Source organism: Oculina patagonica, chromosome 13, assembly GCF_052425735.1.
Source record: "Oculina patagonica isolate OP01 chromosome 13, crgOcupat, whole genome shotgun sequence".
Lineage (NCBI taxonomy): Eukaryota > Metazoa > Cnidaria > Anthozoa > Scleractinia > Oculinidae > Oculina > Oculina patagonica.
This window is the reverse complement of record NC_135770.1, coordinates 10,942,006-10,957,580: the sequence shown is the minus strand read 5'-3', so window position 1 is coordinate 10,957,580 and position 15,575 is coordinate 10,942,006. Positions and strand designations below refer to the sequence as shown.

Genomic DNA, 15,575 nt, shown 5'->3' with positions numbered 1-15,575 from the left:
ATGGCAAAAACTAACTGTTTCTACTCCCGAATCCAAAGAGCAAATACTAGAGGAAATTATGTGGAATAACAGGTTCATCACAATCGACGGATCCTCAGTCTACTATAAGCAGTGGCATGAAGCTAGTGTTACTAAAATCGGTGACATCTTCAAAGGGGACTCTTTCTTAACTTTTAACGATTTTGCATCTACGTTCCAGATAAAGACTAACTTTCTAAAGTATTATGGCCTTTGCCACGCAATCCCTAAAAAATGGATCAATCAATTAAAAGGAAAAAGCGAACTTACAACGAACTCTTTAAACAACATAATTAAGTTACCACTAAATAAAATGTCTTGCAAAGCTGCGAGCCAGATGTTCGTTAAAATGAAATTTGAGAAACCTACGCTGAAAAGAGGATGAAACAGGCTAATTTCGATGAAGAAACAATACGACTTACTTACAGTATTCCCTTTAAAGTTACTAAAGACATTAGACTTACTATTTTATAGTTTAAGATTATCCATCACATTTTGCCCACTAATGCCACTCTTTTTAGGGATTCACTTGTTCAGCAGGAGCAATGCCATCTTTGTAACGAGAAACAAACCTTAAAACACCTTTTTGTAACATGCTCTTTTGTACAAACTTTTTGGACTCAGTTTGCTCTCTGGTGGAATAGAAAGCACTCAGACTTTATCACCTTATAAGAACAGGATATAATCTATGGGCTCACTCAAGATCTTCCTCGTCGCCTTGGTTTAAACCTCTGTTTAATCATTGCTAAATATTATATTTATATTGCGTCACGAAGAGAAGAAGAGTATATCTGGGAAGCTTTTTTGCTATACTTAAAAGTCACCTTGAGATTGAAAAGCATAAATCCAAATCACAAATAAGTATTTGAGCCTCTTTTTGTTTGTTTTTTTTGTCTTGTTTATTTTTTCGCTTCTATTTCTTTCTATTTTTTTTGTTATTCGCTTATTTCTGGCCTTCCTTGTATCATGTAGCATTGTACTAGTAACGTAGCCTTATTGTATATACCTGATCGAAGAAACGTTGACCCGTGAAAAGCTCAAACTATGAACGATAAGACCGAATAGTATTATGGGTAGACAGCATTGGTAAGCTTAGTAGTATTCCATTTATTTATAATCAAGGTAATATTTTCAATTTTTCTTTAAAAGCATGATTTATGCAACCTGTCGTATGGTTATGTTCATTCTGTCACAGAAGACGATTACTTTTTCCGATTTCCCAGTAAACATTTGGGTCGCATCGTTTATCGTTCAGGCTTTTCACGGGTCAACGTTTCTTCAATCAGGTGTATGTAGCAGTGTGTAGCATTAGTGTGTAATCGTAGCTTTAGTTTGTTAAAATACAAGTCTCGTAAATATTGTAAGCATAGTTAATGTTAGTACCGCGTCTTAATTTTTTGTAATATTATATATATATATGTATGTAAGTATTAGTATGTTTGTGTTGTAAATAAATAAATTAAAAAAAAAAAAATCAGCCGGAGTTTCAGTGGACAACGTACATTGATTGGGCAATAAAAAACCAACGCGAAGTTACAACGTTTGAAACTTTGATACTACAACAGCTATCAGCAGCTCGCCTTGGCGATGCTAAGTGCTTCTCGTGCCGTACCGATAAGCCCGCTTGTGTAGTGCTCGACCTGTTAGAAAACCAAGGCTACAAAGTTGTTGGAACAAGCGCGTCTGGAGATACTTACACCTGGACACTGCACAAGGAAGCTTGAAGAAACACAATCGAGCGCAAAAAGAAGTCGCAAATGACAGCAAGTCGGCAAGACGACAGTAACTGAGAAAGTTCTCATAAGGGTTTGTTCTCTGTTTATCCGTATATTCCTGGATTTAATACCTTATCAATGACTATTTTTCTTCTTTAATAGCTGATTGTAAGGCCTGAGGAGTATCTTGGGGTACAAGTTATCTCCATATCGTCATGCAATCATTTCATGTTTTTATAAGTCTTAGTTATTCTGGCGGATAGAAAGAACGTTGCATTCTTATGTTATAGTTTGAACCACACACATGTCTCACAGAACACTCACGTGATCAATATGCATGCATATCCTTAAATTTATGTAGAACCTGAAGTTATCTTTTCAAAAGGTTATTTCAAGCATGTTGTGAACGTTTCAATATAATGTATCCCTTTCGAACTGCATTTGTTTGTTATAATTCCGTATTACTTAGTTTAGCAATCTTATCGAAACTAACATGTAAATATATGTAAATTTAAAGTGTCGGCAGATGTTAAAAAATATGAGACGAAAGTTGTAGCTTGAAAACTGGCGTAGCTCATTTAACTTCTATAAAAGACAAATGTTAGATATATCGTGCACCTCATTTTGCCAGTGCTATACAATGTATTTTGGGTATACACGCCTTTGATCATCGGTTATTTTCGCGCCATTGAACGCATAAGGTCTCAACACGCCTTGATCAGAATTTGCTCATAACTTTTCTAAAAGCAGTTTATCATTAAAGTGTACTCTCACGACAAAAAAAGAAAACTTAAAAGATTCTTTGAAAAATAATAATTATGCATTTATAAAGGTAACTGATTAGACCGGATGGTAGTGTAGGTATTTGTTTATTTTACACGTGATGCATTTACTTTCACTTTCGTGATTTGGAAAATTATACTAAATTTGTATTTGCTTTTTGCGATTTAATGTTTTCTGTTAATTCTCTTTCTAAAACTTATTTGGCTACAGCTAGTTTCTTTTTTCAGGTCTAAAACAGTAAGGAAACGTTAAATGCGCTTTTCATATCTCATTAGTATTCAAACCGTGCTGCACGCGTTTTACCCACTCTCATGTCTTTTGGCATGGCCGCGTATAGCCTGCGTAGCAGGCGACGTCTGTGTAGTTTTCAGCGCGTTTAAAAGAACTACTCAGACGCCTGCTACCCAGGCTAGGCCGCGTACGCTTTTACGCTTTCTTTATTGAGTTGTTCACACATTTACTAACATTACATTAACAGCGTTATTAATACACTACTTAAAGATATTTGCACAAAAAAACTTACAATACATTACGAACTACAGTTACATTACGATCTAGATTAAACTTTTTAGAAATAAAAAGAAAAAAAATTACAAACACTAGCTTATCTTATACATATAAAAAATAGTATCCACGAAGCATTTAACAAATAAAAAAAAACGCTTCTTTTGAACAACCTTTCTCGTAACAGCTGTATACCTGTATGTATTTTTACGTTCTCAAATTTTTAAATCTTTAGTTCTTGTATTATATTGTGGCAAGAGAAAATAAGGGGTATTTTCTCTTGATTGTGGCCTTGACCTCGCATCCGGTTCCCTTTCGGTGACAACAATGTTGACCGCGTTGAAACTCAGGAAGCCTAGGAACTAGTCAACTTGATTTGATTTTGCGTTTGCGTAGTAGGTGACTGTAATTCTGAGAAAAAGGAAGACGATTAACAAGCTCATACACGAGACAATCTTCCATTCGTTTCAGTTTTATTTTAAGACAAATATAAAGAGTGTGTATGACACCATGCCTTATATCATAGTACGCAGCAAAATGGACCCAAGAACTGAAATGGCATAAGATAAGATAAGATAAGATAAAATTTTATTGAACACTCCTAAAAGGTTTTTCAGTGAAAATACATGAAGTTGAATAAAATGTAAATAAAAGTGTACCCTAGGCATTTCAAGGATCGTCTCCGGCAACGTACATTGAGAAAAAAAGTGTATTGTAAGTGCCAAAAAATGTTCAATAACCAAACGTTTCCTTGTTCATCAGTGGTGAATTGGTCGTACGACAATTACACTGATGGTGCAAAGTTGGTATAATGAACTTTTGGCACTTCAATACACTTTTTTCGCAATTTGACAGTTAGAAGTGCACGCAGCGAACAAAGATTTATTCTTTAAAACTAGTAACGTACATTGAGTACTGTGTGGATACTCTGTGTAATCAGATGGCGGGCAAGGCGAGAGAAGCATCCTTCAAGCTGCACTATCAACCCTGGGTGCATCGTCCGTTTTTGGATACAACTCGTACGAGACCAAGCAGCCCCCTTATTTAGTGCTCAGCAGATTGGAAAGCCAGGCCGGCTACAAAGTTGTTGCATCAAACTCCGTTACCGTGACAGATCCTCGCACTGGTCTCTTAGCTCATTACCAGATATGGACATTACACAAACAAGCCTAAAACCTAAGAAAGCAACACAAGCAATAATTAAAGCTACAAAATCAATCAAAACAGCAGCAACCGAGGACGTCTTACGAGTTTTTTTCTTCTCCGTATATTGGGAGGTTAGCGAGCAGTACTTAATTATCTTCTAGAATACTAAGAGTAATAAAACGGTGCATTAGACTTTTGATAAACTTGTATCTACTTCGTAGCTTTTGTGCATAAGTTTGCGTTCCGTGTTCATCTCACGCCAAAGATAAGCAAAAGGTTTTAAAAGTCTACGTCTAATTCTTTTGCTATTCTAATCCAAAATAAATCATCCGAACGCCAGTTAGACACGCCGATTGTCGATTGTACGCCTATATATACAACGCGTACTTTTGAGATCCACGCCGAAGATCTTCGACGTAGCCTACATTAGTACATAAAATGCAGCACGGGTGTCGCAGTATGCTTGCGAGATCGATTTCATTCCTGAGTGATCTTTGTTTAATAGCTTTTCAGAAGCGTTGTGGACGTTTATCGTTTTTATAGAATCGTAAATCTGTAGTTCGTGGTACTGTGTTCCAAACGAAACTTATAAAAATCCATTGATGCATTGAAGTAGAACTTTGTTGTTTTGTCCTTGATTGATAGACCTTGAACACTGTGTAAGGTTTGCATCTATATGCAAATTTTAAGTGTCTGGATAGCTTTCAATATAAAACGTTATACAGTCAACACTCTCTTAATGGACATCTCTATAAGACGGACACCTCAATAAGACGGACACCTGGTTATGGCCCCTGCCGTTTTTCACTCATTTTACTGTAACTAAACTCCCTTTAAGACGGACACCTCTCTAAGACGGACAACGGACACTTTGAAACCGCCAACGCACAGTTAAATACTAGTTATGCAACGCTTTCGAGTGGTGTACTATGGAATATGGAAGTTAGTAAGACTGGGGAGCAACAGTGAAGGTACGGGTTTGAAGATAAACATTGATAAGGGTGCTCAGACTCGCGGACAGATCCTATGAAGATAAACGGCACTGATGTGAGGATACAGACAGCTTTGTCTATCTAGGGGCCCTGTTAACAACTTGGGTGGTGCCGAACAGGACATTCGGAGTAGGTTAGGTAAAGCTAGAAGTGTTTTTCATCGACTTTCAAAGGTGTGGAGAACGGTGTTCCGCCGGACTAGATGAGGATCTCGTCAAACTCATTTCTGTCCTGTTATTGGATGCGGCTTGGAGAATGACAGCGGATGAAAGGCGACACCGTCCTTCACAAATCTCTGGAGAATCTGAGTCTGGCCCATGCGTGTGTCTAATGATGATTCGGAGAAGGCGGATCGAGATCAGTTATACGACGAAGGCGATGGAGTGGCTAGGTCTGTTCTGCGTTGGCCCAAACCGAAACCCACGCGTGGCATTATCCTGGGCACCAAGCGGGAAAAGAAGCAGAGGACGGCCAAGGGAAACATGGCGGAGAACGGTGGAGAAGGAACGCGCTGGCTGGGACTAACATCGTGGGCTGCAGCGCGCTGTGGCCAAAAATGGGACAGATGGCGAGCATTGATGTCCGGCCCTATCCCCCACCAGGGGGCAAGGAACTAAGAGACTATGGAATATCCCACGAGTCACTTGTATTTTCCCGGTATACACACGAGCCTTTAGGCGAGTGTGTATACGAAGAAAATACAAGTGACAAGTGGGATATTCCATAGTATACCACGAGAAAGTGTTGTGTTACTATTTTATACCATGCCATAGAAAATACGCTTACTAAATTTCGTCGAGAATACCATCGCAGCGCACGATGGGAAGGTTGGGTTGAATACCGTCGAATATACAACGGCTTTCCTGTATTCTGATTGGCTGTATTTTCTATGGCATGATATAAATATATTTATATAGGGTTAATTAAAAAAGATAATAATTCATGATCTGTTCTTTGTTCCCGCATATGAATTTTCGTTTTTTATTTCCATCGAGGCACGTGTGTTTTTTTCAAAACTCCGATATCGCTTATGGCAGCCTTCGATTTGACTTCGATGCAAAAGCAAACCTCGTGGCCTCCTATCTTCTCGTTATTGTAGTTTTAAGGTGGAGGAGCAAAAGGGAAGCCAAACGGAAACGTAGTCCTGGGTAATACTAATGCACCATGGGACAGTTTGGATCGCTTCGATCGTCTCCCTCTGTGAAAATAGTTCTCATATAATCGTTCGCGATCGCCGCGGTCTGCGACCGATCGCCCGGATAGAACACGGGCGATCGAAGCGATCGTGATCGCCCCGATCGTCGCAGACGTTAGTGATCGTCTCTGTAATGTTCTCATATGATCGCCCCGATCGCAAGCAATTTTTTTGAAGCGATAGAAACGATCGGGGCGATCATATAAGTACCAGCCTTTAGTATCCACAAAGTACCCACGGTATAAACCGAGGAGGAATTTCATGGATTTATTACAGCTTGCAACACGCCAACCATTACCTCCCGGGATTACCTACGATGGTCTGCTATACAACTGTCTGTAATTTGAAAAAGGCTAGCTAAGAACTTTTCAATATTACACAATTTTATTCATATATTGATACACTGCATCCAGAAAATGAATGCCGCTATAAATTAAATGATTGTTTTCACAATTTACCATTAATTTGACCATCGAAAGCCGGCCAACAATTTAAATAAGCAAAATACTTAAAGTCTTCGTAGAATTCATATATAAATAGAATTATCAAATTCAATAGATACTATTGCCCTAGTAAACAATAGTTTAAAGTTATTTAGTTATATGGTTATTAGTTTCTGTAAGGCGCATTTGAATAAGCTTTGCTTGGAATTTGCACTGGGTGTATCTATAAATGCTTATTACTATCATCATCATCATCATCATCATCATCATTTAAGTCAATTTTGTCCCCATATTAAGCGGCTTGTTTGGTGTCGTCAACGGATTGACCGCGGCGAAAAGCAAGAGGCCTAGGAACTAGATAACTTGCCTTGATTCTGAGTTTGCGTAGTAAGTGACTGTAATTCTTAGAAATTGTGTTCATCACGCGATCCTTCGGCTGCCGAGACGATTAGACGTGTTTAGACACCATGCATATCACAGTACGCACCAGAATGTACCCAGCAGCAGAACAGGCATTTCCGATCTCTCAGGGATCGACAACGTACATTGAGTACTATGTTAACAATAGAGAGTTGGCCATTTTCGATCTCCTTCAACGTACAATGTCAACCCTATCTGCCACGCTTGTCGGCGATCCTAGCTCTCCTTTCTGCTCCTACACTACCACTCAGCCACCTCATTTCGTTCTCGACACTTTGGAACAACTGGGTGGCTGCAGAATTGTTGCAGCGAACTCCGTAGATTGTCGAAGTGATGTTGGTTTCCATTGGCAGATATGGACGCTGCGATATGGACGGTGATATGGACGCTGCAAAAGTATGAAACTTCAACAACCATATGAATTATTACCGGACAGTTACACTTGAGATAATTTTCATTCTAGCTGTTTTCTTATTATTTTGTAGATTCATGTCGAGCCTGTTCGTAAAGGCTGGCTTTCACTTTTATTCACTGGACAGTTTTTGTTCTCCGTATATGAGGAGGTCTAAAAGGACTATCTTGTTTTTCCTAGCCGAATTTGCAGGATTATAAAAATAATTCCCGGCATTGTTTATGTTCTGTGGCATTAAAGCATTCGTAATTAATTAAAGCTGCTTGATTATCTTCCTGAATAGAGCTGAACGGTTCAATACACTTTGGACAAGCGGTTTGTATCTTCTCCGTGTTCTATAATTATTTAGTTTGTGCTTATATGTCACTGTGTAACAGTAAGCTCGCAGGATCGATTAATATACTTTTATAATAAACGTCACACAGGAATGTATAGACAGTTCCTGAAGTCGTTTTAACTGTTTTAATCGCGTAGCCGAGTAACATACAACAACACACACCGAAGTTTAATCGTTCTTTCTACCACGTGCTTTTGGTCCGATCCTTACAAAGTGTCCCATTACACTTGAAAGAAGTTTCGTTTAGAGTATAATGCTATAATGTTTTCAATATCTTTGTGTCATAGCTTATCAAACGTGTTGTGAACGATCATCGGTTCCAAAAATTAAAAATCCATTGATGCATTGATGTAGAATTTTGTTGTTTTATTCTTGATTGATAGACCTTGAAAACTGTCGCAAGTTTTGCATATATATGCAAATATGAAATGTTTAGATATATAAGTTCAATCCCGTACCATCGAATTGTCTATGTACTGATGCAAACATATATGACATATCATGATCAACTTTTAGAACTGCGTGAAAGGTCAGCACACGCGAGCGGTTATGTTCCGGGGATATAGCACAGCGACAAAATCATGTATTGTTCAGCGTCCACACGAGGGAGCATATATATCGCAGGAACTCGGACATGCAAAGGTAAAGTCTACGTCGAGCCTAATGGCCCATACAGGCCGGAACTTATCCCGCTTTTGTAGCATGGAGCTATCGACTAGGAGAATTACTAATCCCTCTGAATGGGATGCTACTCCATCGCAGGTTTACCCCCAGCATTAGTTCACCGGTACCCATTTATACACCTCTGTAGAGAGAGGCACTATGAGAGTAATGTGTCTTGCCTAAGAACACAACACTGTGATTCTTGCCAGGGCTCACCATTAATAAGGCCACCGCTCCCCTCTAACAGGGACATGTAACGGAACCTAATACAGTCAACTTCTACCTTGCGGAAACCATGCTATTACGGACCCCCGACTTTCTCGAGCTCTGTTACGGACACCAAATTGGGTCCCGCCGAAGGTATATACGTCACTTATAGTGGGAGTTGAGTGGATGTACATAGTCACTTGAAAAATGTAGTGGGGTTATACCCCAGGGACATGTTGCAGCGACACATCCGCTGTGGTCAGTCACAAGCGCATCAGCTAAAAACGAGCTTTCTCCGCCAGTTACCTTTCGAAAATAACCGGGATGCTTTGGGCAACAGTAACGAGGACGTCGTCAAATGAAACTTTTTAAGTGCCTATCAAGTAAATATTAATTGATACTCATTTTAAAGGCTTTTAAAATAAAAAGAATGGCGTTTTCCGTTTTGAAAGATATTCTTTCGTTTAGGAGATATTTAAGTTTTTGTGTTAAGGAAAGTGATGACATCATAAGTTGTTCCCACTAGAAGATAGATCACAAAATCAAGGATATCTCTGAAAATATAAGAGTGATATTTTTGAAGCTTGGCATCGGCAGTGTCCTTCCTCAAAGGAGCAAGATGGCTCCTATTTTGATTAACTATGGCAGCACTGTTGGCTCCGGTCTCTTTCTGCCATAAACCAAATATCTCCATTTGCAACCGTTTAAAGTCGGAAAAAGGGTCCTATCAGTACACTAATAGTGCCAATATAACCTTAACCATCTTCATTAGCTTGCTGGGATTGGATTATTTTTGGTTAAGCAAAAACTGGAAATGTCCGTATCAATTAAAATAGGTCTTCGCAGTGTTATTTTGTGTCTTTTTTTTAAGTACATTTTTAGTCTCAAGGTTTGAGAACACCGCTCTTATATCTCTAGAGCTATCCTTGATTTAGTACTTTATCTCTTTGGAACGATTTGTGACGTCATCACTATCCTCATTTGCATAATACAAAACGTTAATATCCCTTAAAAGAAAGAGAATATTTTAAAAAGGAAAACGACATTCTTTCTTATTTTGAAAAGCCTTTTAAAGAAGCGGTAATTATTTTTACTTCACAGGCACTTTAAGCGTCGGATATGAGAGCAAAGATTATTAAAGAGCGCCTATTGAAGAGCTCCGTCCCCGAATAAATCAAATCAAATCAAATCAAATCAAATCAAATCAAATTTTATTTAAACACGTGACACTTAGGAGTACAATAAGTTCTCGTTAGAATGTGTACGTGTGTAAAAATAAACATTTAGTATAAATAGAAATAAAAAAAAGTATATTTAAAATGCTCCAAAACGTTAAAAATTATCATCGATATTTACAATTAATATTTACAAGTAAAAAATAAAATATATAATAATTTAAGTGTCACAAATTACAGGTTAAAAAGGTACTAAGTCATATAGGCCTTAAGAGATCGCTTAAAAAATTTAATGTCCTTTGATTCTCTTATTGTCGGAGGCAGCGCATTCCACAGTTTGCAGGTTGTAAATGCAAAGGATCTGTGCAACCATTCCATATTGAAGGAAGGGAGTTCCAGTCTTGTTCTGAGCCCACGTAAATTATACGGAACATTCTTAAAATTAAAAAACTCACTAATGTAAGGTGCTCCCTGATTGTACAAGCTCTTGTACAGCAGAACTAATGATTGAAATTCTCTGCGTTGCTCTAATGACTTAATATCAGCTAATCTTAAAAGAGTGTCGTATGACACTGCAGTCTTTGAATAGCCTAGAATAGATCTTAATATATTATAATTAGTGCCACAGTCATTCACAAATATTGTTCGAGGAGTCAAACTACAAAACAAGTACGGACAATCTAAAATAGCCTCAGAAATTCACTCTCCTGGATTACTGTAATCTTTTTCAGTTTCGACGTGGCTATGTTTCATTCATTTGCTTTTTCTACCTCTTTTTTTATAATATTTACAGATGTTATGATTTTTAAAAAACACCACCCTCAAATAAGGGCCGTCCTCGAAAAACCGTCGCAACCGAAACACTCAAACCGAGAGACACTGCGTGGCACTCAGTCGAGTAAATACGGCACTGGTGTTTCATTTTGAAAATTGGCCAGTGTCCGCGCTCTTGGTTTCACGACCGTTGGTTAAGGGAAGCGAAGCGATCTGGTGACGAGGTGGGGAGCTACGTGGGGCACATTCTCGTCCCAGAGCCGCTTGCCCCTCTTAGCCGGCAGAACTTGGGGCAGAAGGGACAAGTGGCTTTGGGGACATATGATTTGATTAGCTAGATTTTCAACAAAGGAAATTAAATCTAGCAAATCAAATCAACCGTTTTAAAACTCCTTTGTTGAAGGAGAATATGAAACGGTTGATCTGATTGGCTATATTTAAATTCTTTTTGTTAAAAATCTAGCCAATCAAATCATGTGTCCTCAGAGCCACTTGTTCCTCGTGCCCCAAGTTATGCCGGCTAAAAGGGGCAAAAGGCTCTGGAGACGAGAATGGGTGGGTGGGGCAAAGATCGACTCCGAGTTTGCGCAATAGACGATTGTAATTCTCAGAAAAAGCGGAGAAAGTTAACGTTGAAATCGCGACCAGAAGTGCCTGAGACGAGTAAGAGTGTGTGAGTCGCCATGCCGTATATCTTTGTACGCAGCAACATGACCCGACTGCTAAACAATCTACATCCTAGTACTAGTGATAAGTGGCAGATACAGTGGCAGAAGGAGATGCCTGAGTTTACTGGCAAAGTAGAACGGCCGGAGTTTCAGTGGACAACGTATATTGATTGGACTCAGCCAGTCGATATAGGCTATAAATCGGGGGGCAAAGTTACAAGTCTTGAAGCTATTATATCGCAATTGCCGGCAGTTCGTCTTGGCGATCCTAACTACATCTCGTACCGTACCAGTAAACCTCCTTGTGCAGTGCTCGACCTATTGGAGAGTCAGGGCTTCACAGTTGTTACAGCAAGTCCTTTGCCATATCAGTTCAGTGCAGTTGGAGCTAGTCATCCTGGAGAGGCTTACACCTGGACACTGCACAGACACAGGGAGTACGAGGTATCTGAAAGCAACACAGAGCCTTTTTCTTTTTTGCGAGGGCAAAAACGAAAGTACTAAACGGAAGCAACCAAGAACTGAAACGGCTCTAACCGGAAAAGTTTCACAAGTTTTCTGTATCTTTGGAGTAACGTTGAAGCGAAATTCATTATCAATAACTATTAAGACTATTAATCATTATTCCTAGCTGATTTTATTGCACGTTAGTATCCAAACTCTATGTCTGGGAGCGATATTTTTCTTGCTCACACAAATATCCATTGTTCCTCAGGGTTATAAAGGATATCGATGTACCGTAGAATTCCGGTTATAAGCCCTGGGCTTATACAACTTTGTAAGGGTTTTAGGGTGGGCTTATAAGCGGAGGGGCTTATATCCGGGAGGGGTTATAAGCGGAAGAAAAAAAACGTTTCGAAACGAGCCTAGAGAGTGTTGATCGAAATACGTTTTTAAGTTAAAAACGCACAAGAAAGCAACATTTAGCCCTTTCAGTACTGTCATCGGGTAGATGGGGGCTTATATCCGGGGGGGGGGGGCTTATAACCGGATGTATTTTTTTGTTTCCAGGTTGATGGGCCTATAACCGGGGGGGGCTTATAAGCGGGGGGGCTTATAACCGGAATTTTACGGTATTTCACTTTAAACGTTTTTTCCTGTCTGTATACGTATTTTTATTTTGAAATTTAAATCTGCACTCGCGGTTTATGTGATGAATCTGCAAAAGTATCGTCTAGCGAGATCGAGTTTTTCCTTGAACTGGCGTTTCTATAAATTTAAAGCATGATCCCGTAATCTTTTCAATATCATAATGATGAGTTTCATGCATGTTCGGAACGATTAAATCTCTGTGGTATAGCGGTGTCCACAAAACGAATAAAAATCCGCAAACTGTGTACTGTAGTGGAATTTTACCGTTGATCGATACACCTTTAATTTGCATGGAGGGAGGGTGCCCCGGCTAACCGAGTTACCCGGCTAGCAGGCCCCGGGCTGAAACATAGCCCGCGTTCACATGCAGAATTCACAGCCCTTCTACCCGAGTTGATACAACGTCATTGAAGCGTTTCACGGCGTGGGAAAACCATGTAGCTCCAAATGATTGAAGAAAAAATGTTACTTTTTACTGAATAATCAAGGCTAGCCGTCTTCAAAGCTATTTTATTTAAATGTACAGCTCTTAAAAATTTACTGCTCACATTTTTGTAGGGAATTCAACAGTCTCTGGCCACCAAATTGAAATTAAATTGGTTGATGCGTGGATTAGCATAAACATTCCTACGAAAATTTCGAATTTATTTAAAATTCAAAGTGTTTGCATATGTTAATAAACGGCACGCAATTCTTGCAGAATCGATGACGTTCCACGTTAATAGACGTCTTGAATTGTTGGTTTGCACTGTCACGCCAGTAACGCTACTGTCAAGCGCTGCAAAAAAAATAATCCAAAGTTAAAACAAACAAACAAACAAACAAAAAACAAGAATATTACTGGTTTTAGATAATTACTTGATAGTCTCAGGCTTGTACGGTATTCCGTATTCGAGTTATCCGTTAAATGTTCCGCAACAATTTAGAGAGCACAGTATGGAAATACCATGTTGGTGCCTGTGTGAAGGGGCACCAACATGGCCGCCGGAAATCAATGAAAACATCTGGCATATTTTTCTGCTATAAAAAGCGGTCAGTTTACCTTCATGGACACGTAAACATTCACATAAACACTTCTCGCAAAACCTCAAATGTTCAGATTGTTGAAAAATAACAGGATGGGTTATTTTTTTAAACATACGTGACAGCCTTCAGACGGCCATTTTGATGTCGTGTGGCGCGAAACTCCGAAATTCAAAATGAATGAGATATATACTAAGGACGTCTAATAGCCAGTGACACATAAAAACTCAGGGGTCTCGCGATTCTGGATTTTAGAATTTTGATGACATCACGTGAAAATCAAAATTATATTCCAGGAAATTTGGACACAAAATCGGCACAAGTGACAAGAATCGGTAAAATAGGTACATGCCAACAGCTCAGAATGTTTCAATCCACAGAATATGCCTAGCAACCTCTTTCAATTTGTAGTTAAGGAGGACCTCCCTTAGGGCCTTGCCAATAGAGTAAAAGATTACACAAAGTAATGATTTCGTGATATTTACAGAGACTTAACAGCTGTTTCAACATAAAAGACTTCACCAGATACCCAGCATCTTTTGGCCATTTTCTGTGTGGTTTGCCTTCCTCGAGTGCTCTTTGTTTTAACAAGGCCATTATTTTGAGGTTGCGTGACGAGAAGTCAACCTTATTTTGAAATTTTGCCAGAGTCCGCGTTTAGACTTTTGTAGTCTCCTTCGGAGCCGTTGTTTGGGTCGTCACGCAAGGTCCCCTCCCCCACAACGCTCTTCTCGCTTGTGGTGAGAAGCGTTGCGTGACGACCCAAACAACGGCTACGAAGGTGACTAGCGTTTTTGGTGCTGACCGAGCAAAAGAAAGCGGGCTCTGGGGACGAGATCGACTCCCGATAAGCTCATCATCTCTTTTAATTGGTCAAGGGGAACGAAGACTCTGCGATCGATTCTGAGTTTGCGCAATAGGCGACTGTAATTCTTAGAAAAAGAGGAAGTTAATATATTCATAGAGAGTTCGTCTTAGTCTTTTGTGTTGAGGTCGCAAGTCATTGTGTTTGTTAAACACCCTTCAAAACGTTGAAATCACGAGCAGAGGTTTTACTTTAAGACGAATAAGAGTCTTGTATAAAGTCGCAATGCCGCATATCTTTGTACGCAGCAACATAATCCCACTATCATACGAGGAGCAGCGGAGTGAGCGGTGGGCGCAGCAGCGGCGGCACGTAGGGGAACAGATGCAAACGGAAAATGTATATGCCAGTGTGAAAGTGGCGGAGTATCAGTGGACAACGTACATTGATTTAAACCACGGCGAAGTTACAGAGCTTGAAGCTTTAATATCACAACAGCTATCAGCAGTTCGTCTTGGCGATCCTAACTGTATCTCGTACCGTACCGATAAGCCCCCTCCTGTAGTGCTCGACCTGCTGGAAAGCCAAAGCTACAAAGTTGTTGGAACAAGCGCTTCTGGTGATACTTACACCTGGACACTACACAAGGACGCTTGAAGAAACAAAATGAAGCGCAAAAAGTAGCCGCAAATGACAGCAAGTAGGCAAAACGGCAGTAACTGAGGACGTTTTAACAAGTTTTTGTTCTCTGTATATTGATTACCTTATCAATAACGCTGTGGCTATATGCCCGGCAGCCGGGCACGGTCTTAAATAGACTAAATGCCCGGCAGTCAAAAGAATTTACAGAATTTCCACTGAAAGATTCTTTTAAACTTCTTGAGAGTATTCGATGTGTTTTTAGAAATGATGAGCGATTCCAAAAACCATGTTTCAATAACTGTTTTATTCTTCTTAGCTGATTTTAAGGCCATTGTCACAGTACACTCGCGAGATCAGTATGTATATCTTTTAATTTGAGTAGAACCCGAAGTTATGTTTTCAATAGCTTATTTAAAGCATGTTGTGAACGTTGTAATATAATGTATTCCTTTCGATCTGCATTTGTTTGTTATAATTCCGTATTACTCAGTTTAGCAATCTTGACAAAACTAATTAAATTCTACAGATGTTGTGCTGCTAGACTTTTGTTATTGCGGGCCC

The 15,575-nt window shown here is 39.4% G+C and overlaps 1 protein-coding gene across 1 annotated transcript; it reads left to right on the top strand.

Annotated features, from left to right (window-relative positions):
- Window positions 1-11,429: 11,429 nt before the first annotated feature.
- Window positions 11,430-15,348, top strand: LOC144636186 (uncharacterized). The gene is made up of 2 exons (XM_078495349.1): window positions 11,430-11,434; window positions 14,617-15,348. Exon 2 carries the CDS (start codon window positions 14,658-14,660, stop codon window positions 15,027-15,029), a length of 372 nt encoding a protein of 123 aa, XP_078351475.1. The 5' UTR covers window positions 11,430-11,434; window positions 14,617-14,657; the 3' UTR covers window positions 15,030-15,348.
- The last annotated feature ends 227 nt before the right edge of the window (window positions 15,349-15,575 follow it).

Excerpts from the sequence above, each read along its gene's own strand:
- LOC144636186 (XM_078495349.1), top strand. The coding sequence starts at position 14,658 with ATGCCGCATATCTTTGTACGCAGCAACATAATCCCACTATCATACGAG.